Source organism: Nematolebias whitei, chromosome 7 (assembly GCF_014905685.2).
Source record: "Nematolebias whitei isolate Nwh7 chromosome 7, NemWhi1, whole genome shotgun sequence".
Lineage (NCBI taxonomy): Eukaryota > Metazoa > Chordata > Actinopteri > Cyprinodontiformes > Rivulidae > Nematolebias > Nematolebias whitei.
Window position 1 is genome coordinate 26,180,229 of NC_056504.1, and position 25,401 is coordinate 26,205,629.

The 25,401-nt window shown below is 41.4% G+C and overlaps 1 protein-coding gene across 1 annotated transcript in view; it reads right to left on the minus strand.

Moving 5' to 3' along the window:
• Nucleotides 1–3: 3 nt before the first annotated feature.
• The window catches only part of rap1gapb (RAP1 GTPase activating protein b), a gene marked incomplete at its 3' end in the record, with an annotated part of 46,016 nt that continues 20,618 nt past the window's right edge, over nucleotides 4–25,401 (minus strand). The window contains exons 11-17 of the mRNA XM_037679777.1: nucleotides 24,660–24,789; nucleotides 13,990–14,145; nucleotides 13,142–13,213; nucleotides 12,972–13,058; nucleotides 12,543–12,689; nucleotides 3,615–3,746; nucleotides 4–69 (exon numbers count right to left, since the gene is read on the minus strand). Of these exons, the coding sequence (XP_037535705.1) occupies nucleotides 4–69; nucleotides 3,615–3,746; nucleotides 12,543–12,689; nucleotides 12,972–13,058; nucleotides 13,142–13,213; nucleotides 13,990–14,145; nucleotides 24,660–24,789 (790 nt within the window). The remainder of the gene's footprint in view (nucleotides 70–3,614; nucleotides 3,747–12,542; nucleotides 12,690–12,971; nucleotides 13,059–13,141; nucleotides 13,214–13,989; nucleotides 14,146–24,659; nucleotides 24,790–25,401) is intronic.

Sequence of the window (25,401 nt, forward strand, 5' to 3'; positions counted from 1 at the left end):
TGTTCCTATCCCTATGGCACTGCCTCGGCGTCCATATTTACTGGGACTTTTCCCTGGGACAAGCAATGACTGAGCCACACAAGACAAGGCAGAAAGCAGAAAGAGAGGGGAGATAAAAGATTGAAAAGGCAAGAAGGGGAAGGAACAGAACAGAATAGAACACTTCGTAAGATCTCATGCACAGAGAATTTATAGTGCAGAGAGCAAAATGGCTTAAAAAGGAGCTTGCAGCATGAGTTGAGATGACATGACATGGAGCAGGGCTATTCAGCTAAACTGCTCAGGGGGCCACAGTTACTGGAAGCCAACAACAGCTCATGGCTGGATATCCAGCAATTAATATCATTATGTAAATAAACCAAGTATTGCAATAAGCTGTTACCTTTTAAATGTGTTTTATTTGCTGCATTCAATCATAAATGCAATAAACAGAACCCAAAAATGCAATTCAAAGAAACTGCATTTTAAGATTTATTTCCTTGCAATAAAAGTATTAATATTGATATTGTGAAACAATATTAAAAACAAACATGGCACACTATGCCTCCTATTTTACACAAATATTATTTGCCATGTCTGACTTGCCAAATCTTTATGCTTTTCAAATTTAAAAAGAAGTTGACCATTTTTGATGTTCCCTGAATGACCAACATGCTGCCGTTTCATGTAGGTCCATTAACAACCAGTTCTCATTTACAATCAAATGGCTGTGCAGACCAATTCTTCCTCAGTTACTTCATAAATCACAGGTGAAGTGTTCACGTCCCGCTCAGGTGTGAGCTTTGGGAGAACCAAAAGAGGCGGAGCAGAATTCAGCTGGGCTGAAAGCGAGCATGATGTGTGTCAAACGTCTCCTTTGTGTCATTTACTTTAATGAATTAATCAATCCTATCTGTGGTTAACGTTACTTAAACTGATTACAAAGCTGCTGTGTCTCATCATCAATATTCCCCCAGTAATAAATCTGTTTGCTGTTTTTTAATCCGGCTCGTGGGCGATCACGCACTGATCAGGTCATCAGAACTCCCCACACAGTGGGAGAGAAAGAGCCCCCACGAGAGCGAACAGCCCTTCGACTCATGTCTCTGCTAATTTAATTCTTATAATTAAACATTAACACATCTGTTTAACTTTATTTTATTTTCCACCAAACTCACAACGTTCTCTCTGTGAGAGTCCCGAGAGACCGTGTGAGCTGCAAAGCATGCTGGGTAGCCTTGCAGAGGCTGTGCAATGTTTCTGACTGTTTACAATGCTTTGAAGTGTAGAAATGGGTTCTTGTAAATGTCTGGTTCAGATTTGCATTGGTAATTTATGTTGAAGTCTGATATTGGCTGTAAATTGACACCATGAGTCTGAGGTCATTCCTGGTATGGGGGAAAATACCAAGAGGGTTAACATCAAAAATCTTTAATGATGTTTCAGGGTGAGGCTTGGCCTGGCTTGGCCTGGCTTGGCATTGTATTGTGTAAAAAAATGCTTTGAGTGGGGAGGGATCTTTTTTTAAAGTGTTCTTCTGTTTGATTGTGAAAATGTTTACAATTCATGGGCTTACAACAGGATTGTCTCGCCGACTGAAACATTTATTTCAAATACCGTATTTTTTGGACTATACGGCACACTTAAAATCCTTTAGTTTTCTCAAAAATTGACAGTGAGCCTCATAATCAGGTGCACCTTGTGTATTAATTCTGGTTGTGCTTACTGACTTCGAACTGATTTTATGTGGTTATTGTGAATGAGTTGAATAAAGTTTGACTTATCTGACTGTTTTGTTTCGCATAATGCACCTTATAATCCGGTATGCCTTATGTATGAAAGCAGACCCGCTTATTGATATTGTGCCTTGGAGAGCCTTATAGTCCAAAGAATACGGTAGTTTAAAAGTCTCTCTCATGGATGTTTTCTGATAGTATTTTTCTTTTTATTAATGAACTCCTGTGTGGGCTGGACCTAAATCACCTGCGGGCCGGAATTGGCCAGGGGGGCGCCAGTTGAATAGCCCTGATATAGAGAAAACAGTGAAATGCTTTATATGGGAAATGGCAGGTTGAGGTCAAACATAGGGCAGAGCAGGAGTGTCACCACAGCAGGCATGCTGGCAGTTTGTGCCCAGAGGGATACAAGTGTGTGTACTGATGCATTCAGAGGATGGAGAAAGGCCAAAAAGAGTTGACACAACCCAAACAGGTACTAAATCTTTTGTAAATAGGGTGAAATAAAAAGAAACACAAAACTGTCATTCCAAGACACACAAATGGGCCTGTGCGCTCTATGACTCGTGCCATGCAAAACTTCCAGCCACACACGGACAAATCAGCGTCAGGTGTTCCAAACATCTGTAATGGGAAACCATCATTAGAAAGCAAAGCAGCAAGGGAGGGAGTCTGGGTAATCAAACAGCTCATGGACAGAGCTCACTTCAAGATTGGGGTAGAAACTAAACTGGGATTAAAAAACAATCAGTTTGTGCTGATAACTGAGTCACTTGATTGATATCCAAATTGATTAAAATATAATCAAAATCCTAGACGTCTGTCTTCCTATGCAGCAACAATCATTCACTCAATGGATGAAAATGAATGAAATACTAAGAAAGTTTTTCTATATGTTTTTTTTTCCCTCACAGACCAAAAAAAAAGACATTAACATGAACTCTATAAGTAGTAAATGGATAAGGTGATTTGTGAAATCTGATTCTGAACAAAGAAAGGACATGTTAGAAAGCCAGGAATAAAAGAAAAAGCTTCAAGGTTAACATACTAAAGAAAGTAAAGTACTGCATGGTGTCAAAGGCAGTTATTAAGTGAATGCTGATTGTGTATTTGCACTATTGTTTTAATGTTCTTTTTCCAGTAAGTTTTTTTTTGCACTCTAACTACTTCTACAAACTTTGTGCTATTTTAGCCCTTCATTCAAAACTATGAGCTCATTCAGGAGATAAGGCTTTTTGCTTTTGTCACTTTTTTATTTTTAAAAAATGTTTAATTTAATTTGCAAAATTACCCATTGAAATTTCTTCAATTAAAAAAAAAAGTTGACTTTGAAATCTGCTGCAGCAAATTTGCTCTTAGTTGTCTTTTTATGCTACTTTAGCCTTTAGCTATAATTTGGCTACTTTTGGCTTTTGCTACTTTTAAGTTTTATCTAGCAGTTTACTAAAGTAGTTTTAGTTTTTTTTTTTATGTCCAGAGGACCAGATTTAACTTTTATAGATTTATCTACCTGGATTATTGAGCATGCATCAGGATATTTTAGTTTTTAGTTGGCCTTTTGTTAATTTTCACTTTTATCTAGACTTTAGGTACCTTTACGTTTTACCAAATCATTTGCTACTTTTAAATTTTAACTACCTTTTTGGTACTTTTAGCATTTAGATAATGTATTGATCCTTTTAGCTTTTAGCTAGTATTTAGCTTGTTTTAGCTTTACCAACAGCTTTTTCAGCTTGTTCAGCATAAAAAGCATTTACACTCCATTTCACAGAAAAAAAGCAAATCTAGTTTGTTTCAGTACAACCTTTTAGAAAGAACAGCTGAATGTACATGTATCCACTATGAATCCTAAATAAATGTGTTAGATGGGCAACACACAACCAAAAATTAGCTACTTACAATCCCAGGGGTTTTGGGGCTCTCTGCGGGATTGTGGGTAAAGCTGCCACTGTGACTAGTAGAGACTGTATGTGACTTCTTGTTACTGAGGCCCATGGCGTCCATAGACTGGCTTCTGCTGCGGATGACCCGCTGCAGAGAGAAACGAGGAGATATTGATGGTCAGTGGATCCACATCGATGCTATGTGGAAACGCAACACACTGACCAATAATCTCAAGAATTAAATAAATGCAAATAAATGGAAATCATATCAAACTGTGTCCAAATTGAAAATCTCTTTTTAGGATGGATTTGAGCAAATTACTTTTTTAAAATTCAAGTTAATATTTTACGTTTTAACTGAAGCTAGCCTGCCAGATCTTTCAATTGAAGATTATAGGAAGTGTTTAACATAATATTGCTGTATATGTTTGAGGGTGTGCATAGACTAGTGGTTTGTTCTTATATGACTGTGTGTCTGCAGGACTGCTTCAGTACAGCAGTACAGCTCAACAGGCAGAAATCCATGATGGTTCCCACAAAGTTGGCTGTGTATATAAGCTGTTGTGAACAATAAGGACACAAATTCTTGGTAAAAAAGTCATTATTTGCCATGAATGAGTCTGAAGTTCAAAACTGTCATGGGACACATTGTGAAAACAGAAGTTCAAGACAGAGACTGAAATGAGAAGAGACATCACGAAAATGAAATCTGCACAACTGAAAACTGAAAAAGGTGCACAGGACATGGATTTGTGAGTAGCAAGTTGGCTATCTGGCCTAAAACGTTTGGTTGTTGTACATGATGAATGATTGTTTTGGATGAGTGTGCTCTGTTATAATGTGTTAAAAGCCTACTTTTCAGATTCTAACAGGAGGTTGGCTTGAAACAAAGCAATGAAGGCTACCTGTGGGACAGATCTGGTTGGAAGGCCACAGACTGAGGAAGTCCTCTGGATGGGGAACAAAATGTTTCTCACTTAAAGAAATTGGTCCAGATGATATGATTTAATCTTTTTTGTTGTTCTCATGGATTTCATTTGTGTGAAAGAGAACAGAAGATGTTGGTTCTTGACAGCAAAAAGGACAGGGAAAGGCACATTTATGCACGTTGTGCAGATACTGTATTTAAAAAAAAAATGCATCTTTATAAGTATTTGAAAGAAAAAGCTAAAAAAAAAAAAAGGCAGTGATAATAGTCGCAGAGAAATTCAACAAAGACAGCTGAGATAGACACAAAAAAGAGAAAAACGGCGATGGAATGTTGCCCATGGGGACTTGTACAAACTGCATCATGAGCTTCGTAATGACCGGTCATTAAATCGTTAATCTGAAACGGACCCAGAGGCGCCTGGTCCTAGTGGAGCAGGTGCTCCAGCGTTTCTTATGTGGGGAAGCAAACTTACGTATTTGCTCCGTCATTTGCTTTAACTTAAATACATGTCATCACTCCCAGCTATAAAACAAAAGCAGGTAGTAATTATTGATTCTAGATTAATTTTTGTCATAAACTAATGAAATTTATATAAACTCTAACTACTACCTGACCTTTTAGTAATTTCTGTCAGTTCTGAGGACACTGGAAGCTCGGTAGCTAGATAAGAGAGTGAAAAGCGTTGGTTACGTACTGTAACCCCAGATTCTATGAGTGTAGGCATAGCCCTTTAAGAGCTGTCGCTTAGTGGGTTTATCCCATCATGCAAAGCATCGCAGTGAAAAATTTAGTCCACGCCCATCTGTTGTGTGGGCCACACCCGGTCCATATAAATTACGTAAAGAGCGGGTAATCAGCTCCCAAATAGCTTTTTCTTCAGCCATTTAGGAGCCAGTGAGGCCCGACGCTTAAAGGGCTACGCCTATATTCATAGAATCTGGGGTTACAGTACGTAACCAGTGTTCTTTTTCTTATAGGCTAGGCCCTTTAAGAGCTGTCGCTTAGTGGGTTAAGGGAGAAGCAGATGTGGTACTCGCCTCACTGGGTCCATTCGAACACCGTACGAAGCGGCAGCTTGCCCAAAAAACGTCTTGTCACTCAGCTTTCCATGTGCGTAATTACGCGTTGCGTAATTATGCGTACCATGCACAGACGCATGCTGTGTAGTTATGCGTTCTGAGTGCATTAACGCCCCGGAAAACTTTCAACGAGGAAAGGAAGATGCTGAAAAAAGGGCTATGAACCAACAGATTCACAGCTGATCAATATGAAAAGATTAATAATAACAAGTGAACTGATTATTAATCAAATGAACTGATTGGTAACAAGTCATGAACTGATTAGTGACAATAGAACCAAATTAACAGTCACAACTTGTGACTGATAACAACATCTCACACTGTAAATGCATGCAGTCAGATGTGAGTTTAAACGGGGTTCCAGGAAACAACGATATTCATTCTGTTAAAACACTAAGGACAGAATGTGTCATGGAACGAGCCATCACATCACGTAGTTAAAAGCGAATAAATGAGCAGGGTGTTGACCACGTGGCCGCAGTACAAATATCCTGCATTGTCATACCATTATGCAAAGCAGTCTAAGATGCGATACCTCTGGTCAGTGCGCCCTGAGGTTGACAGGAGGCTCTAAATCTGATGCTCTGTAGGCTTCAGAAATGGCCTCACACAGCCAGTGTGACAGGCGCTGGGTGGATAACGGGCGACCTGCAGATGCATCTCTATAATGCTCAAACAAATGTTGAGTTTGACGCATTGCGGCTGTGCGCGCTATGTAACACGTCAACGCCCGCACAGGACAGAGAAGATGGAAAGATATTTCTTCTTCTGATTTGTGGGGGGAAGGGAAAAACCCCTCCAATGATATCACTCTTGATTTAAAAGAGCTCGTGATGTATTTAGACATAAAGGCTGGATTCGGTCTTAGATCAGCTGAGCTGCCGTCAGCCTGAATTCTAAGACGACGGAGCAACAGAGAGGGCAGATAAATCACTCACCCTCTTAGCAGATGTTAAAGCCAGCAGCAGGGCTGTTTTAAGAGACAAGAATTTAATTGGAACCTGATTCAGTGGCTCAAATGGAACTTTGATCAGGGCTCGCAGGACCAGCGTTAAATCCCACTGTGGAACAAGTGGGCATGAAACAGGCCTGCATCTCTGTACAACTTTAAAAAAACGCTTAATCAGCGGATGATTAAAAGCTGTTCTGTCTCCGAAACTTTCGTGACAGGAAGAGATGGCTGCAGCATACGTTTTAATCGTGTTGAACACCAGATTTCTGTTCATCAGCTGCTGTAGAAAGGACAGCACGCCACCTAGTGGACATGGGGTGGTCTCTATACCTTTCTCTGTACACCAGCGCTGAAAAGCTGTCCACATTGATGTGTACAGCGCTGTGGTAGATGCAGCACATGAATCCTGGATTCTGCGCACTACATCTTGTGGGAGACCCATCCTCTCTAAGCGGATCCGTTCAGCGGCCAGACCCACAGGTACTGGCCTATTTCTGGGTAACTCTTGAACGCTCCTCCTGCCTGGAGGAGAGCATCCACCCTCCACGGCAGTTTCCACGGGCGCCCCAATAACAGACGTCGTAGAACCATGGCGCGTTCACACGCTCGGGAGCCACCAGGAGAGCTGTCAATCCCTCCTTCTGAACTCGGTTCAGAAACCGTAATATCAGAGAAGGTGGGGGGAACGTGTAAAGAAGCGTTTTGGGCCATGGGATGTGAGCAAATGCGTCCACCCCCAGCGGTGGTTCGTCTTGCGGGCTCAGTGAAAACCATAGTTGACACTGAACGTTTTCTCGTGTCGCAAACAGGTCCACAGCCACTTTGCCAAATTTCTGCCACGTCTGGGCCATCAGATCGGGGTGCAGGGTCCAGTCCCCGTGACGCAGACCGCCCCTGGACATCACATCTTCTCCTTTGTTCAGAACATCGGGGATGTACACTGCTCTGATGGAGAGCAGATTTTGGTGTGCCCAACACAGTAGTTTTCTCGCAATGTGTAACATTTGGACTGAGCGCACACACCCCTGCCGGTTTATGTAAGCAGCAGTAACCTTGTTGTCTGTGTGAATCAAAACGTGTTGATTCTGCAGCACAGGAAAAAAGTGTTGAATCACATTCAGAACCGTGCGACATTCCAGAATGTTTATATGAGCTGTTGTGTGAGGAGGCCACAGCGCCCCTACAGCTCGAGATAGGCATGTCCACCCCCAGCCTGACAGCGACACGCCTGTGAAGACTGACACGTGTGACTTAGGTCTGCTGATGGGGACTCCCTCCAACAAAACCAGGGTTTTTTTCGAGTGTCGGAGGTCTGTTCTCACGGAGGGAGGAACAGTGATCATCCGTCTCTTTTGCTTTATCAGATCCACACGCAGACGAGCAACCCATCTCTGGAGGTGTTGCAAGTGGAGCCCAGCGGGACCACTGTATGAGCTGACAACATCGTTCCTAACAGCTTCATGACAGAAATGGCTGTTACCACTCTGCCAGGTCTTATGTGGCGGAGCCGGACTCTTAGAGTGTCAATTCTCGTCTGTGATAAACGAGCCCTCATGGCGGTTGAGTTTAGCTCCACTCCCAGATAAACAATCGTCTGGGCCGGGGGAATCGAACTTTTTTTCCCCAATATATGGCGAAGCCCAGATTTAGCAGGTGTGACGTCAACACCTGAGTCTGTGCCGCTGCTTCCCATCTGGAGCGTGACAGCAGCAACAGGTCGTCTAGGTAAAACAAAACTCTCATCCCTGCTCTGTGTAATGGTTGCAGGGTCGTCTCCACACACTTTGAGAACGTACAAGGCACGAGGGTAGTAGGTGTCTTTCAGATCGATGGAACTAAACCAGTCGTTTCTCTGGATGTTGTCCAACAGTTGTCTGGTTGTCAACATGTGAAACGGTCTGTCCACGATCGCCTTGTTGAAAACTGACAGGTCCAAAATCAGTCTTGTTCCTCCAGTCCGTTTTGGAACCAGGAAGTAACGTGAATAAAAATCTGTGTTTTCCTCTCCATCGGGAATGCTGGAAATTACCTCTTTTACCAGAAGTTCCTGGACTTCTGCATTTAGGGATGAGACCTGGTCTGGTGATGACAGGACCGTCCCTAAAACCTGGAGTTTTAGGGACGCTCGACCCCCTCCGTTCGGAGGGGGTCGAGCTGCGAATTGCAGCGTGTAACCCCTTATCAGCTTAGCCATTCATCTGTCTGGCGAGCATGTTCGCAGCCACTCCGCGAGGCGTTCGTGGAGTGGGCGTGTGTTTAGGTGGTGCGTCATGTTTCTTACGGACGTCAGCCAGTCTACAGCCTCGACTGCCGTCATGCGTCACAGAAGTGTGTTCCGCGTGACCCAAGGCGAGGCTTCCTCGAAAGGGCTTTGAGTGCGCCTCTGTGCCACGCTCAGGCTGAGGGTTCACATTCATGTCGATGTGGACTGGTGTGGGTTGAGGAGACGCGTGTGCACCCTCATCCACGCGGCGCTGTTTGGGTGAAAGCTGCTGACACCACGGGAGCATGTGTTTGACACCGCTGCGGTGAGACACGTGCCGCTCCTGCTGAGAGCGAGGTGTCTCACTGGACTCGTTCTGCAGTCTCACATTTATGCTTATGCGAGTGCTGGGGAGTGGTGTGCGCACCTTAATCAATGCAGCGCCGTTTGAGTGAAGGCTGCTGGCGTCGCAGGAGCTGAAAATGAGTTATTCCACTGGACTCGTTCTGTGGACCATATTCGCTTTTGACTGTTGTGTCATGCGAGCGTCTCGTGTTTATTTTGGAGCAGCGGTGATTCTGAAAAACTTTTTTTAAGGCCACCGGCTCGTTTTGTGTGGAGGATGTCTGAGGAGCCGCTGTGAGGTCATCTGAGCTGACAGACTGGCTAAAATCAGACCCTTTAATCATTGAATGATGTTTTATTTCAAAACTCGTGTCATCTTTACACACATCCTCCGCAAACCGTAATTTTGAATCTTCTTCCCCGTGAGCTCTGTGGTTTGTTGTCCCAGGGCACCGCCTGTTGGCGATCTCAGGGAAACGCTGAACCTCCGGTTGCCAGGATGAGAAGGGCTGATGTCTGACGGGCGGGGCTGGCAGCGTAGCGGCGCGGGGAGACACTGCTGCAGCCGTGGAATGTGTTGTTGTTGTCTTAAAATTGGTCCTGAACAGCGCGTCCGTCGCTGATGGGGCCCTCCAACAAAAAGCCTTCTGCAGCTCCTCCGAGAGGGAGGGGGAGTGACGAGCCAGGTGGACATCTGGAACACCTCGTCCTCTGGGCTGTGATGCGAGACGGCAGACAGCAGAAGAGGCACACAGGTTGAGGATGACGTCAGCTGCCTTGCTACATCTCCTCCAGCCTCTTGAACGCTGTACGTCAGCAGCGTAACGTATTGTTTGCTGCGGCCGCCTGGAACGCACACTGGTGAGCTCGGTTGGAAAGCGACGTCACCATCTGGTCATGCTTACCCGGAGGCCCAGGATGCTGGGCCAACCTGGACATCTTGCTCCAAAAGCCTCTGCCAGGCTCGGCTCCGGGGGGGGCACCGAGGGAATTTCCGCTCGGTGAAACCCCTCCACTCTGGTGATGGGTGCGAATGTGGGAACCGGCGCCCTCAGTCTACCAGAACCGGCTGCGGCCTCGTTCCAGTAGGACGTCACTGCTGGGAAAACAAGGCCAGATGGGATTAGGACGGCGAGCCGGGGTGGAGCCCAGAAATCTTCCCGCTAGATCATCCGATCTGGACGGGGGAAGGAGAGTGACGGAAAAAGTCCCTTCATGTCAGCTGCCTCCTGGATTATGCCGGGCAGCTCCAGAGGAGGGCACCAACGGCTGAGAGCGGTGTGGTCGCCGATGCAAAAAAGGTCTGGGGAGGGATGAGCATTCGTTCAGCCCCCCTCGTTCCGACACTACGCTCTCCAGGAGGGAGTGAGCAGCGGGGTCTGCTGCTGACGTCGCCTGTCCCAGAGGAGCCATCCGATTCGCTCCGAGAGTCGTCGATAAAAGGAAAATTACAAGATGGCGTCATCCAGCGTGTAGCAACCCGCCACTGAGAAATATTCCTCGGCACTTACCTTGAAACAAGACTGCTCGTCTGCTTCTCCTCGGGGAGGAAAGCACACCGGGACGACAGGAGGTTGGCGTGGTGGGGCCACAGGCAGCCCCAACTGAGCTGGTCAAGCTAGACAATTTCCCTTCTTTGTTCTTCTGACAGTGCTATTAGCTTGATGAAGAAAAATGGGAGCCGATTACCCGCTCTTAATGTATTTACAGTATATGGACCGGGTGGGGCCCACACAATGGGTGGGGCCCACACAACAGGTGGGCGTGGACTAAATTTTTCAGTGCAATGCTTTGCATGACGGGATAAACCCACTAAGTGACAGCTCTTAAAGGGCGAAGACTATACGAAATAGAACTGTAAAATCTGGCATTTATCCAATACCAAGTAAATACAACGGCCATCATCAATTGTATGGATCAGATCTGATACCTTCAAAGGTACTCATTGTAACGTTATAACAAACAATTAGAAACAAAATCCTATTAAAAGAAAATATGCTTTTTTTTTTTCAAATTTATATGTCCTTAATTTTTAAAAAAATGTTAGTAAAATTTGTAAACTGCCAACTTCCACGTACATTTTCTTTATCTATAGAAACAGCCAAAGTGAGTAAAAACATGTCAGTATTTAGCAAAGTCTGTGAAAGAGCTGTTTGGGATCAATAAATCTGATAATTTTGATGTATTTATGCTTATATTTGTTGAGTAAAATATGTAGATAAAAAAAAGGTATTTTGAGATGAAAAAGTAGATTTTTCAAAACCATGAAAATAAAACCACAAGTAACAAACAACTGGTTATTACTGTCCCCTGGTAATCAACTAATTATTTGCAAATTAAAATCCAAAATAGATTTCAGCAAATATTTTAGGCACATTAAGAAACATTACTGTAACTACTGACATTGTAAAAAAAAAAATAATAGTGGGAAATATATATTTTAGAGTTTACCTTCTTATAACTAACATATCAATTCCATCATATTAGTATCAACTTGATACTATAATTAGTATTGATAATAATTAATATTTGGATCAATCCCTTCACCTCTTTCAGACAGACAGCATTCAGCTGTGGGGATGAAAATAATGATAAGGTTGTATTTTAGCCATGAAAATGGTGCTACACTATTTTTTCACAGCAAATCAGACACAATAGAGTAAATTTTTGAGTGATACATGAATTAAGAGTGCAAGATCTTTATGAGTTCATAAAAAGTGGTAGATATTAATTTGATGTTGCTCTGATATTGAATTAACCTGGGCTGGAGCTCATTTATGCAGGTGTATGAGACTACATGTGATTGATTGATTGGCAAATCTGAACTAAATACGCCCTGAAGTTGAGTTTTTATTAAAAATATGTTTTCATTTTAGCATTTAGCTATACAAGCAACAAGAAAAATCACCTCTTAGATGGTTTTGATATCTTCATCAGGTCTCCAAGATGAAGACATTGTAATATCCATTACACTGACCTGTTACACATGCTCTATCTTTGCACCCCCATTTTATAACATAATCATGTGCTCGTGCACAGACCGTCACAGTTCCTGTCTCAGTCAGCTTCACTTCAGCGTGGACGCTGACGGAGTGCAGTCGGAGCAGAGTGCCTTTTAAACACAACAGGGCACTCTGCAGCCTCAAAATCACACCATTATGTGAAGACACACTGAGCTCAGCAGTCACAGCCAAACGAGGACAGCAAAAGCCACGAGGACTGGCCCTTTGAGATACCGCACATTGCCTATGTTTTGTTTTCTCATGTGTGAATACCCAGAATCCCAGCCAAGAGTCAGGGGGAGGACACACACACACGCACACACAAACAAATCCTAAAAGTTATATTTCTCCACTCATCTCCATTCTTGCTCATGCACGTGGAATAGCAGATCACCAATGAGCCTCATTAAATTAAAAAAAGTGATGCTCTACCTTAAAGGACTCAAAAAAGCCACCACCTCCTCCTCCTCCACCCCCGTTCTCCAGCTTATCTTCGTCTCCACCCAAGCCCATCATGGACTGACTGTTGATGTGCAGCTCCTCATACAGAGTCTCCAGCAGGGCTGAACGCGTGCGCTCCTGACAACAACAAAAAAAAAAAGCAAGAAATAAATAGCAAAAGCTGATTTCGTTGAATTCTTCCTTTTTAAATAAAGCCTCACGGGTGGCAGGTAGAAACTCCATCAGGATAATAAACTGCTGCACTACATTTTTTTTTGTCCTTTCTGTGGTTGTTGTCTGAGAAGGACACAGTGACAATAAATCTATATAAAAGGTACACTCAGCGAGATGTAGATGGGTGCAAACAGTTGTGCACTTGAGCATAAAAACAGGCACGTAAACACTCGATGTGCTTCTCACCTCCAGCTTGGCAAATTTTTCAGCCTTGTAGCACGCATATTCTGCATTTATCAGCTTGGTGAAGAGGAACTCGTGGAACTCGAGGCCCTGAGGAAGACGAGTACAGATTAGCAGAGTGAAAGTTTATTGAGTCGTCTATAAAAAGGGACTATGTTTGTATGGTTGCTGACCTTTTTGAAGATAGCTGGGTCAGGAAGAGCAGGCCCAAAGAAAGGTACATCATCTCTTGCTGTCACAGACACCTAGATAAAAAAGTAAAGTAAATGGATTCATGTCTTGAAATAATGCATTTCACACGCCACATTTCATGTCTGGATTTTACACAAACTGTAGACCATCTTGCTAAGCCTTGAAAGTAACACATCAAGATGTCCCACTTAATGTATGTGTTGTGAATGACTCTCAGCCACTATTCTATCAAATTTGAGCTCTGTGCAAATTTTAACTTTAAAATTGACTGAATTAAAGACATTTTGTGTTTTCTAAGGTCAGTTTGCTGTCACAGCAATTTTGAATTAGGATGGCTTCAAAAGTTACCCAGTTATAAAAGTCTGTCTTTTGAATATGTCCTGAAGTTTTCATTAAAAGCTGCCCTGTGGTTCATGAGATATTTAGCTAAAACACAAACAGAGTTGACTCTGAATAGTTGTTGGCAAAGAGTATCAGCAAAGGTCAAAGTAAAAGTTTACAAGACAGGACTGAGATCAGTTGTATGGTCTGGAGACAGTGGCATTGAGAAAAATCAGGAGAAAGAAATGGAAATAGCAGAAATTAAGATGCTGACGTTCTCCTTAGGAGTGACAAGGATTGATAAGATTAGGAATAAGATCATCAGAGGTACAGCACAGGTTGAACAACTGGGAGATAAAGTTAGAGAGGCCAGACTGAAATGGTTTGGACATATCCAGAGGAGGGACAGTGGTTTTATACTTTTTATTCTTGAGACAAATTCACTTAATGGTTTCAACAAGTTCTGGTCCAGGTTTTTAAGAGAAAAAGATATGTGTGTGAAACCAACCTTGTAGAGAACGTTGTCCGTGCATGCATTCTCCACCTGCACCACCACATATGCATGCAGGAAGTTGGACTGGATCATGTCTGGTACGAAGGGGGTGTTTTCTTCTTGAAACACGATGGCCACAATATCGTTGCCTATGTGCCTTTTCCTCTGCAACTGAACCAAAAAAAGTTAGAAACACGATAAATAAACACTTCCAGGGCAAGAAACTAAAGCTTGTCTACAAAAAAAGAAAGCTCACTGGACTTAAAAGACTGACATGAAAATAATGTTTTCTTTAATCCTTGAGCAAATTGCTCCTGGCTTTAAAACAGGAATGTAGTTTACATCATTCCTTAGATAGAGAACTTTACTAATTGGCTTTTATGTATGTGAATGTTTCTGTAAAGTGCCCTGAGACAACTTTGTTGTGATTTGGTGCTATATAAATAAACTGAATTGAATTGATATCCTGATGCATGTTCAATAATCCAGGTAGAAAAATCCAAAAAAGTTCAATCTGGTCCTCTGGACATTCAAAAAAAAAAATATATATATATATATAGAAACGTTTCATCTCTCATCCAAGAGATTTCCTCAGTCTGAGGTGCTGTTTTCAGCTCAGTCTCTTAAATAGCACCTTCTCAGAGTGGATCAACCAGTTTGCTGCTGACAACCAAAACCAGCTGATCACATGCTCAAGAAGGACCATCAGCCTAACAATGGATCATTAGCACACTGATGGCTGTTTACTGTTCACAGAGGGCTGAGTGATACTAGCAATCACAGCATTGTAAGAGGGGGACAGTTGAACCCGGAGGCCTCCACCCCTGTTTAATGATGGACGATTTCTTTTCACAAAGATGGCCTCCTTTACTCCTCTCTCAAACCATCGTTCCATGTACCCAGGGGAGGCCACACCTAGTCTGTATGGTTTACCTAAAATCCACAAACAAAGTGTACCTTTAAGACCTATTGTTAGCATGATTAACTCTGTCACTTACAATGTTTCCAAATATCTGGCGTCTGTACTCATCCCTTTAGTTGGCAGCTCAGAACACCACATACAGAACACCATGGGCTTTGTGGATAAGGTGAGGGATGTCATCATGGAGACTGATGAAACAATGGTCTCTTTTGATGTCACATCACTCTTTACGTGCATTCCTGTTGATGATGCAGTAGAGGTGGTCAGTTTAAGATTAAAATCAGACACCACTCTGAGCAGCAGGACCACGCTTTCTACAGAACAACTGTGTCAACTCTTGAAACTGTGCCTGCAGTCAACCTACTTCACATATGGGGAGCAATATTATAGGCAGAAACATGGGTGTGCTATGGGGTCTCCAGTTTCTCCTATTGTTGCCAACCTGTACATGGAGGAGGTAGAAAAGAGAGCCTTGACGTCCTTTTCAGGGACACCACCAAGTCATTGGTTCAGGTATGTTGACGACACCTGGGTTAAAATTAAATCTCAGGAAGTCCAACATTTTACTGACCACATCAACTCTGTGGATAAATACATCAAGTTCACACGAGAAGATGTAAAAAATGGCAAGTTGGCTTTCTTGGACTGTGAGGTCTCAGTCTCTGATAGAGGACATTTGAAAACCGAGGTGTACCGCAAACCCACCCACACAGACCAGTATTTGCAGTTTGACTCCCATCACCCTTTGGAGCACAAGTTAGGAGTCATTAGGACTCTGTATCACAGAGCAGACAGCATCCCCACTAACTCGGGAGCCAGGCAGAAGGAGAAATCCTACACAAAACAGGCTCTAGAGCAATGTGGATATCCTAACTGGGCCTTCCTGAAAGCAGAGAAGAAACCCAAACAGGACTCCAGTCAGCCATCAGGTGAAAAGGAGGAACCCAGACCCAGACCAGTGGTCATTCCGTATGTTGAGGGAGTATCAGAGAAACTGAGACGTTTATTTTCTAAACATAACGTCCCAGTGGCTTTTAAACCCCAAAATACATTACGGCAAAGACTGGTTCATCCCAAAGATCCAGTCCCCCGGCACAAACAGAGTAATACTGTGTATGCTGTTCAGTGTCAGGAGGGCTGTGATCAGTCTTACTTCGAGAAAACTAAACAGCCACTGGCCAAAAGGATGGCCCAGCACAGAAGATCAACATCATCAGGCCAGGATTCTGCGGTCTACACTCATCTCCAGGCCAGCGGTCACTCTTTCAAGGATGAAGATGTTCACATCCTGGACAGAGAGGAACAATGGTTTGAGAGAGGAGTAAAGGAGGCCATCTTTGTGAAAAGAAATCGTCCATCATTAAACAGGGGTGGAGGCCTCCGGGTTCAACTGTCCCCCTCTTACAATGCTGTGATTGCTAGTATCACTCAGCCCTCTGTGAGTAGTAAACAGCCATCAGTGTGCTAATGATCCATTGTTAGGCTGATGGTCTTTCTTGAGCATGTGATCAGCTGGTTTTGGTTGTCAGCAGCAAACTGGTTGATCCACTCTGAGAAGGTGCTATTTAAGAGACTGAGCTGAAAACAGCACCTCAGACTGAGGAAGTCTCTTGGATGAGAGACGAAACGTTTCTATATTTTTTTGCTTTGTTTTGTTTTTTTTTGAATGTCCAGAGGACCAGATATAACTTTTTTGGATGAATTGAATTGAATTGAATCATTAAATTATAGATAATGAAACCCCCAAATATCACAGTTCTTGTAGCATTTTCAATTTAAAAATAAATGAAACCTACGATGGTTGTTTCTGAACGTTTATTTAAGACCAGTTCAAGGGAAGTGGGGATAATAACTGAACAATCTGAGTATTAATTAAATCACTGCAAAGTCTAACAGAAAATTGCTTGCACATTCAGTTGACATGATGGTTGTAAAACTGTGTCTTTTTTGCTGCCAAAAACCTTAAAGTTGCCTAAAGGACACTCCTGCACTTTTTAGGACAGCGTGACCACGCACAAGTATTAGCATTTCATCCAAGCAATCTCTTTCAGAAAGCTCGCTGCTGCTAAAGCTTTAGGGACAAATTCTTTCAGTCCTGAAATATGAATAAAGTTCCCACCCTTCAGACTTTTGCAAGGAATTTTAATTTAGAGAGCCTAGAACTATCTGACAATACGGCTCAACTTTTTTTTCTAAAACATGAATTTAGTTTGCAGTGGCTGTGTCAAACTTTGTATTTGGGAAGTGGTACTTTCCCTCAGATAAGAAAGTAATCTAAGACGTGGGCAGATTTCAGAACTACAAAGTGTAATCACTCCACCCAAATAGAGTTCTTATCAACAAGATTGTGTCATGTGATCATTATGATGTATGCACTTTAAGAAAAAAAAACATCACATTTTCAAATACGATATAGAAAATGAGTGATTAAAATATTTCCACAATCAGCAAAAACAGACATGGTGACTCTGCAGGAACAGCACTGACATTTCATAAAACTACTTGACTAATGCTGGGAGTTTGCAGCTGTCATGTTGGCTGGGGCTCCTGAAAAATGTCTCATGATCCGACCAGTTGTACGCACAATACAACAGAGCCAATATTTACTCTGGGATTAGGAGATGAGAACAGCATTTACTTTTCCACTAACAGTTTAATTACTTTATTGCTTTGTTTTCTGTTACAACCAGCCTGTCGGTTAGCATAGGTAAAATCAACCATCTGGCTCTGAAGCTGGCAGGTTTCTCTGCTTTCAAAAGCCACAAGCATCAGTTATACTGTAGGTAATACAAGGTAAGCAAATTATTGAAATCACCCAAAAATTAATCAGAATTGTGCAGATTCTGTGAAATGTTTATATTTTGTCTGTAATTGCTAGATATTTTAGAGCAGCACAAAAAAGAAGCTAATTGACACAGTTATAGAAAATAAGAATGAAAATTTCTTTTGCAATGCCTTTAAACAACAATAGTCTATACAAATTCATCATGATGATAACATTGTCACAAAATTCTACAAAATATTGAAAAAAATGTGTCATTGAATACTGGAAATGGATTTCTAAGCCAGTCTTTAGTTGGTATTGTAAGCATGGCTGCAACATTAGAGCTGCCAGGTTAAAACAGCCTCTCTAGTTGACAGCTTTAATTGTCAGTAACACACAGGGGTGGAAGTAACAAATTACAAATACATTACTGAAATGAAGTAGATTTTTTGGGGTACTTGTACTTTTATGAGTATTTCTTTCAATTGTGTAATTTTACTCATACTTAAGTACAATTTAGACCATGTAATCTACTTTGCTACTTTTAAAATCAGAAGTCGATACTGAGTACGGCCACAATTAGAATTAATATTCAAACTGTTCATCTGCATCTTTGTGGCCTATGACGTAAGCAAAGGACAACTCTGTGGAGTAGAGAGTCATTTATGGACCGAAGATTTGGAGAAAAAGCCAAAATGGAGACAGAGGACAACACTGTCAACAGAGAAAACGTGGTCGTACCTGGAGGAATGTTTCATGTACAGAGGGCGAAAACAAGACTGAGTCCAGATGCAAACTTTGTTTGATCTCTACAGTGATAGCAGCAACAAGACTTCAGCATCTAATCTCAAAAAAACATATTGTGGTATACAAGGTTTTACAACTACCTGTATGGTATTGGAGTTTTATTTTTTGTATGGGTGTGTTATTAGCTTGGCTAAGTATGCAAAGATCTTAGATATTGTCACTGTTTGTCTGGTCCTAAAATAAGACGGAGCTTCTGAGTGTCTGAGAAATGATCTTTGAATGTAGCTGTTATATACAGTAAATCAAACTGAACGCCTTCTATTGACAACACAATAAAACATAAATTGGTTAAAAAGTAATTAATACCCTGAGTAGTTTTTGAGAAGAGTACTTTGTACTTTTACTTAAGTATTTTATAACACCAGTACTTTTACTTTTAATTGAGTACAATTTAATCAGTGTAACATACTTGTACTTGAGTACAAATTTTCAGTACTCTTTCCACCTCTGGTCACACATGAAACTTTCCAAACTCAGCCAGCTGAATAACATTTCTTTATACAGACCAAATTAAAACGTCACTGTAAACAGACCCAAAGTCACCGAAGTGTTAAATTTAGACCCTCGGCTTCTGCATTTGCATCCAAACTCTTCAAACCGAAGCACATTTAGTCATTCTTGTCAAAATAAGTTCCACTTAATCTCCTTCCTACAGAAAGGCTCTGCTGTTAAGTGTTCACCACAACTCCTGCAGCCGTTCCCCCATGATTCATCCCATGTGGGTGGTGTTTACGTCCTCTGTTTGTCTCTATGCCTCGGCTTTATGAACCTTCTGTGCAAGGTTACTTTGGTAACAAAGGTCAAACCACTCACGGCAGTATAGAGCAACAAACATCTAATGCATCTTATTACAAAACAACATCAAGAAATGAATGTTTTCAGCTCAAGGCAAATAAAAGTGGAACTTCAGCGCGAGAATGGAATGCTGTCATATTTCTCATGAGCAGCAAGGGAAATGAAAACAATAAACTTGTAAAATACTATTTGTTGAACTGATTTCTGAATAGAAACATGTACAGGTATATACATTTTTTTTAACTATATGTAATGGGTCCGTTCTTGAAAAGAATGTCTTTTTTGGCTTGATAAGTGGACTGAAGTCATTTTATAGATGAGAAATAATAAGATTAGTAGCAAACAAGACAGATGAGATATACCAATAATTATTGAGCAGTGTTGCCAAGTCTGCTTATTATAAGCCACTTTGGGCTTGTATTTTTCTAAAGTCGCTTGCAAATCTTGTGAGTCGTGGATTGCATTTTTTTGGGCTAGCTTTTGAACGTGACATTGCTTATTTGGGCTTGACTTTCTTTCCGAGTGAAACTAGTTGATTAACTCCCAGCTCCGCACAATAAAGCAAAAGACGATTGGTAGTAGGTAGTTTGTCCCTTCCATGCCCCCGTCTCTTGTTTATCGCTCCCGCCCAAGCTGGCGAGGTTGTCATGTTTTTGCCCCTTTTTTACTACCTCAGCCTGTCTAGTTTCATGTTTTTTCTCCTGCCAAGTGTTTTCTGTCCTGTCAATCACTCAGTTCATGTGCCTGCACCATGCCTCCTCTCCCTGCCTCTTCAATCAGCTTCATTCATCGCACCTGTGCACCTCTTAAGCTCCCTGTTCACCCTCATTCAGTGCCAGATTCTCGAAACTCTCTGAGCAGTAGAAATCCAGCACTTCTTGTCTTTGCATCCTGCCTTGTTCTGAATCCAAGCATGTTTTCTGACTACCCGACCAGCCTGCTCCCTTTTGGATTTTGTCTGCTTCAGTCCTTATGGTTATTACTCTGCGCCTCCACACCGACCACACTTCAAGATCACGTTTTTGGATTTATTCTGCTCTCTGCCCCCCTGTGCTCGAACCCCTGCTACCCATCTTGGACCCTGGAACTGGATTTGCCCTTATTGGACCTGTACGCCTTCTGTTTGCTTGTTTGTTTGCTGTTCACTCTGCATGATGTCATCTGCTCCAGCGAGACTACAGTTCCTGTTATTCCATCAAGACAGAAGATCAAACCCAGGCCCGGACCCAGAGGCTGTTTATTTCCTAATAAACTTTTTAAACCATTTCTGTGTTGGGTGTTGATGTGCTGATCCAAACTGGTTCTTGACAGAGGTGACAGATGCACTGTCACGCACACACTTAAACAAACACTCATACTGTGTTTGACCACTAGGGGGCTTCACTCAAATGCAGATGCCAGGATGGTTTTTTTTTTATAGAAAAATATGATTTACACATTTATTACATACGCAAAATGTATTTTTTAATCAGAGCTTAAAAGTATGTTATTCAAAGTGTTTGGCATAATTTTGCTGTTTGTGTAATACCATAGTAAATGTGTGTTTATACTGTTTAAAAATGGTCTTTGTTTTAAACAATGTGGTGGGTTGCCAGTTGGGCTTTTTTGGGGCTTGTTTTCATCGAGCTGGTTGCTTGTTTCTATCATGACAATGTTTGAGTCAATTTAAAATGTCAAACAAAAATGTTCTTTTATAGATAATATTTACATAATTAACATGATTACGCAGTTACGTGGTATAGTCTTTCCATCATTGTTTGAAATTAAGTAGCAAATAGCCCTACAGAACCTCACTGACCTCCACAAGATGAGGTCAGTGAACAAGGCCAGGCTGATTCTGGCAGATCCTGATCACCACTCCATGGTGAGTTCAGGTTGCTTCCATCTGGACTCGGGTATCTGCTGCCCAGATGTAGAAGAGACTGAATAACCCATTCATTCCTGTATCGATCAGGCTTCTCAACAAACAGTGATGATTTCATGTACTGTTATTTTAATGTCTCAATGTCTTGTCTAATATGGATGTTTTGTGTGACTGACTGGAAAACTAATTGCCCCTAGGGGATAAAGATTTTTGAACTTGAACTTGAACAAATATCTCATATTTTTAGTAAACTTTATAAATTCAAGCTTGAACACTATAATTTAAGTTCTATTATAATTTTTATGTTCTGATACTACAGACTTAGAGATCTTATGAGAAGTCTGGCAAAATACATACATTTGAACAAATATCCTTAAAAAGTTAAAGTATTTAAAACTGTTTGGCCTTCTTGTGGTTTGAACATGTACAATGTCAAAATCATCCATGAAATATGTGAAACCTTTTTATCTAGGAAAATATGTGGAATAAGGACAATAGTAGGTATTACTGAGGTTTTTGAAGAATATGTTTTTGAGCAGTTTTGGGAGTTCCTATTTGTTAATTTATTATCAACATATCAAATCTAATTATTAAGATTACAGTAAAAAGTATTTATATCCACTAGCTAGAGCTTTTTCTACAGATTATGTCAGTTCCAGATGACGTAGTGAGCAGGACACTGTGGCGGTGGCACAAACATTACTTGTTCTTTGATTAGTTGCTAACTTGAAAAAAAAATCTAGTGTACTTACATAACTGATTAAGTGTGAGCACTTTTATAAAAAAAATCAAAATCTAAAGCTCTACACATTAATGTTCAAAAACAGAAACAAATCTAAAGAAAAGAGGGTCAGATTTTCTTCTTAACAGTGTGGGAGATTGAAAAGGTCAAGCAGAAGATATTGCCTTCCAATTACTGCAGAACAAGCTGGATCTAAAAGAAATGAATGTAGTTTTTTACTCAGTGCGTCTGCATTTCTGGCTTTGTCACGAACTAAGGTTTTGGATTCAAAATAAGCCAGACACAGGAGTGCAAAAACAAGAACAGTTTTTATTAACTAGTCTGCTGGTTGCTGGGGTCAGGGTCCAAGGCAGGAGTCCAAACTTTTCAGTCTGAATGTGGCAGGTGAAATCCAGAGGAGTGGTCCAATGTAGTGATGTTACCTCTAACACCGAAGCTTCAAAGCACGCTTCAAACTCGATAGGGTAGTTATGGTGAAGCATTGGGCCGGAGCTCGCTTCATGTGACGTCACCGATGACGTGTGAACCACTTCACTGCTTCATTCAGACCGAGTCAGCTGACTGCTTCAAGTTGACAGGTGGAGTTTCAGTCATTTGGCGTGATTCAGTGTATTTAAGATGGCTCAAGCCCCGGTTCACATCCCCGTTCTTCACGTATTATACGTTACAAACAGCTCTTGTTTTTTATATTCAGACAGTGGTTCATTTGAGTTGGATCCTGTCAGAACAAGATACTGGAACTCTATAATTTTGACCGCTCGGATCCGCCAACTCCGCCCCTAAAAGTCCAAAGTCATTGCGCATTTTTATTTTGATTATTTATTAAAAGTACAACGAGTGGATGTTCTGTCCGCGCCACGCTCCTGCCAGCAGAGTCCTGCAGGGAGCGTCTTCATCCTCCTCCAGCTGTGCGCCCTGAGACAGGTGTTTTACGCACAGCGTCTCCACACAGCTCTGCAGGACGCGCGCACAACTGCTGTCGGAACTCCTGCATACATTACAGTGCATAACATTTCAGACATAATAAATAAGCTTACAGTAAAAAAAAAAAAAAACGAGTGAAATGTTTGATGTGTATTACATCAAGTATCAAAACAACAGCACTAATTAGTCAAAGCGACCAAAATGTAGAAAAGACAATTTATCTAAAATAAATGGATGGATGGCAGTGAGACTGGAGCAGAACACACAGGACTGAATTCAGCTGAGAAGAGTTCAGGTCGGCTGTGTGTGTGTGTGTGTGTGTGTGTGTGTGTGTGTGTGTGTGGGGGAGGGGGGTAGGGCACCTGACAGACTGTTAAGGTCGTGCATTCATACACAGGCTTGTTAATTGTTGCTCTCTAAAATAGTAATTTCAATTCAACCTTTATTTATACAGGTTTAGCCTTGAGCCTCGTCAAGAGAGACCTCTTTTTAACCAGTTTATTCAAATGTTTAACAACCTGTTAAAATACACCAAAATGCAGGAAATGGCATCTCTTTTATTCCAATTTTTTCTGGGGGAGGACACACGGACCCTATTTTTAAATATACATAAATATATACTATATTTCACCACTAGATGTCACTGAAATGAACCTTTGAATGAATTAACCCAAGTTCAATACAATTGGCAAAGTGGTTCAATACTGCTTTATTGCTTCATTTGGCCATCACTACTCCAATGGTCGTAGCAGGGCTCAAGCACGTAGAAGCAGAGAAACATGAATAGGGCCGAGTCGTGATCAAAAAGAGTAGTCAAAGGGAGAGCAAGAGTCGTTACCGTGGTCAGATATGCAGACAAATCCAGAGAGGGGCAGGGCATGGCAAGGAGTCAAAAAACAGGCGAGGGTTCAAGGCAAGACAAGGCAAAAGACAACACTATGGAACAGGATACTATGACTGAAGGCTTCACTATCAGGGACCACGGGAGGTTTAATAATCTCACACTGGTGGAGAGGGAGAATGGATCTTGTGAAGGGTGCAGAGCAGGTGAACCAGATGAGCTGAACAGGTGAGTGGAATCAGGGCTGATTGCTGTGATAGGCTGAGGGGGTGTGGTGAAGTGAGCAGGCAGAGGTGCAGGTTGACAGGAGATGAGAATAATAAACATGAACAGAAACTATGACCATAATGGCAGAAAACATAGCATGTCATGAAGGGGCAGGGAAGTGAGCAGATGGGGGCCAGCGGGGGCAGCTGATCATGACAGGCTTAAGTTTAAATAAATACATTTAGGAATAGTCTGATAATATCTTATTTTAACTACTGTAATGACGAGAGATTTTTAATAAATCTAAATACATAAAACCTTAACCTATAAGAAATAAAACATAATAACATGAAGGTTTATTATTTGTGTGGGAACAAAAAGAGACATACATGTATAACTGAGTTTAGCTATAGTGATGTGCCAAACACATTAAGTGATCAAAAATGTTGCATTTTGTCCCACTGCATAGATGCAGTAAATTTGCATATTTTTTAGTTGTTTGATGGGTGCAAGCTGGGCTATTTTAATATTACAAAGAAGTAAACAAATACAGGAAATGTTGAATAAGAGAATAAGACCATGAATGGGTTTCAGGATATTCCAGCAAAACTAGTTAATTTTCTTATATAAGTTTTAATAGAAAAGGGCTAGTAGGGGATTTTTCCAAACTGTCAAACTTTCAATTCAGGCCTTGTTTGTATAAACTACATTCCACCTTTATAAAGCAAATATTGCATTAACCAGGAAAAAAAAAGCTTAATTATTAAAAAAAAAAAAAAAAAAAAAAAAAAAAAAAAAAAAAAAAAAAAAAAAGCTTACCTGCTGTGAGTCTCCTTCTGTGTAAGGCAGCTTGGTGGACACGTGAAACATAATCTCCTTATTATGAAAATTTGTGTAGACAGATTCTGTCCCCGTCTGACCGTGAGTGACGTCGAGTCCACCTCGAAAACTGGAAAATCAAAGAAGATGCAAAAACAGGAGATTTACCAGCAGAAATTCTGAAGTGACAGAAGAGAAACAGGACAAGACAGGCTTAGAAGAAAAATAAAAAATGGTGCACAGTGAAGATAAAGCAAAAGAAAGAGATGAACAGAGTCTATTATTTGAAAAGCAGTGCATGGTTTCAGAGACATAATCTATTAGTTATTCATCACTGAGGGGATGTCAAGGGCATTTCATCTCCCTACTTAATCACAACATCTACAACTTTACAAACACCAGAATTATCTAACAAGCTTTAGTTTTAAAATGAACTTCTGATCAGCAGCAGACTTACTGATAGCCTGCGTTAAGTAGAGAATGGTGGTGAAACTGAACATTTACATGTATGTATGTATGTATGTATGCATGCATGTATGCATGTATGTATGCATGTATGCATGTATGCATGTATGTATGTATGCATGTATGTATGCATGTATGCATGTATGTATGTATGCATGTATGTATGTATGTATGCATGTTTGTATGTATGCATGTATGTATGGATGTTGTATGTATGTATGCATGTATGCATGTATGTATGTATGTATGTATGTATGTATGTATGTATGTATGTATG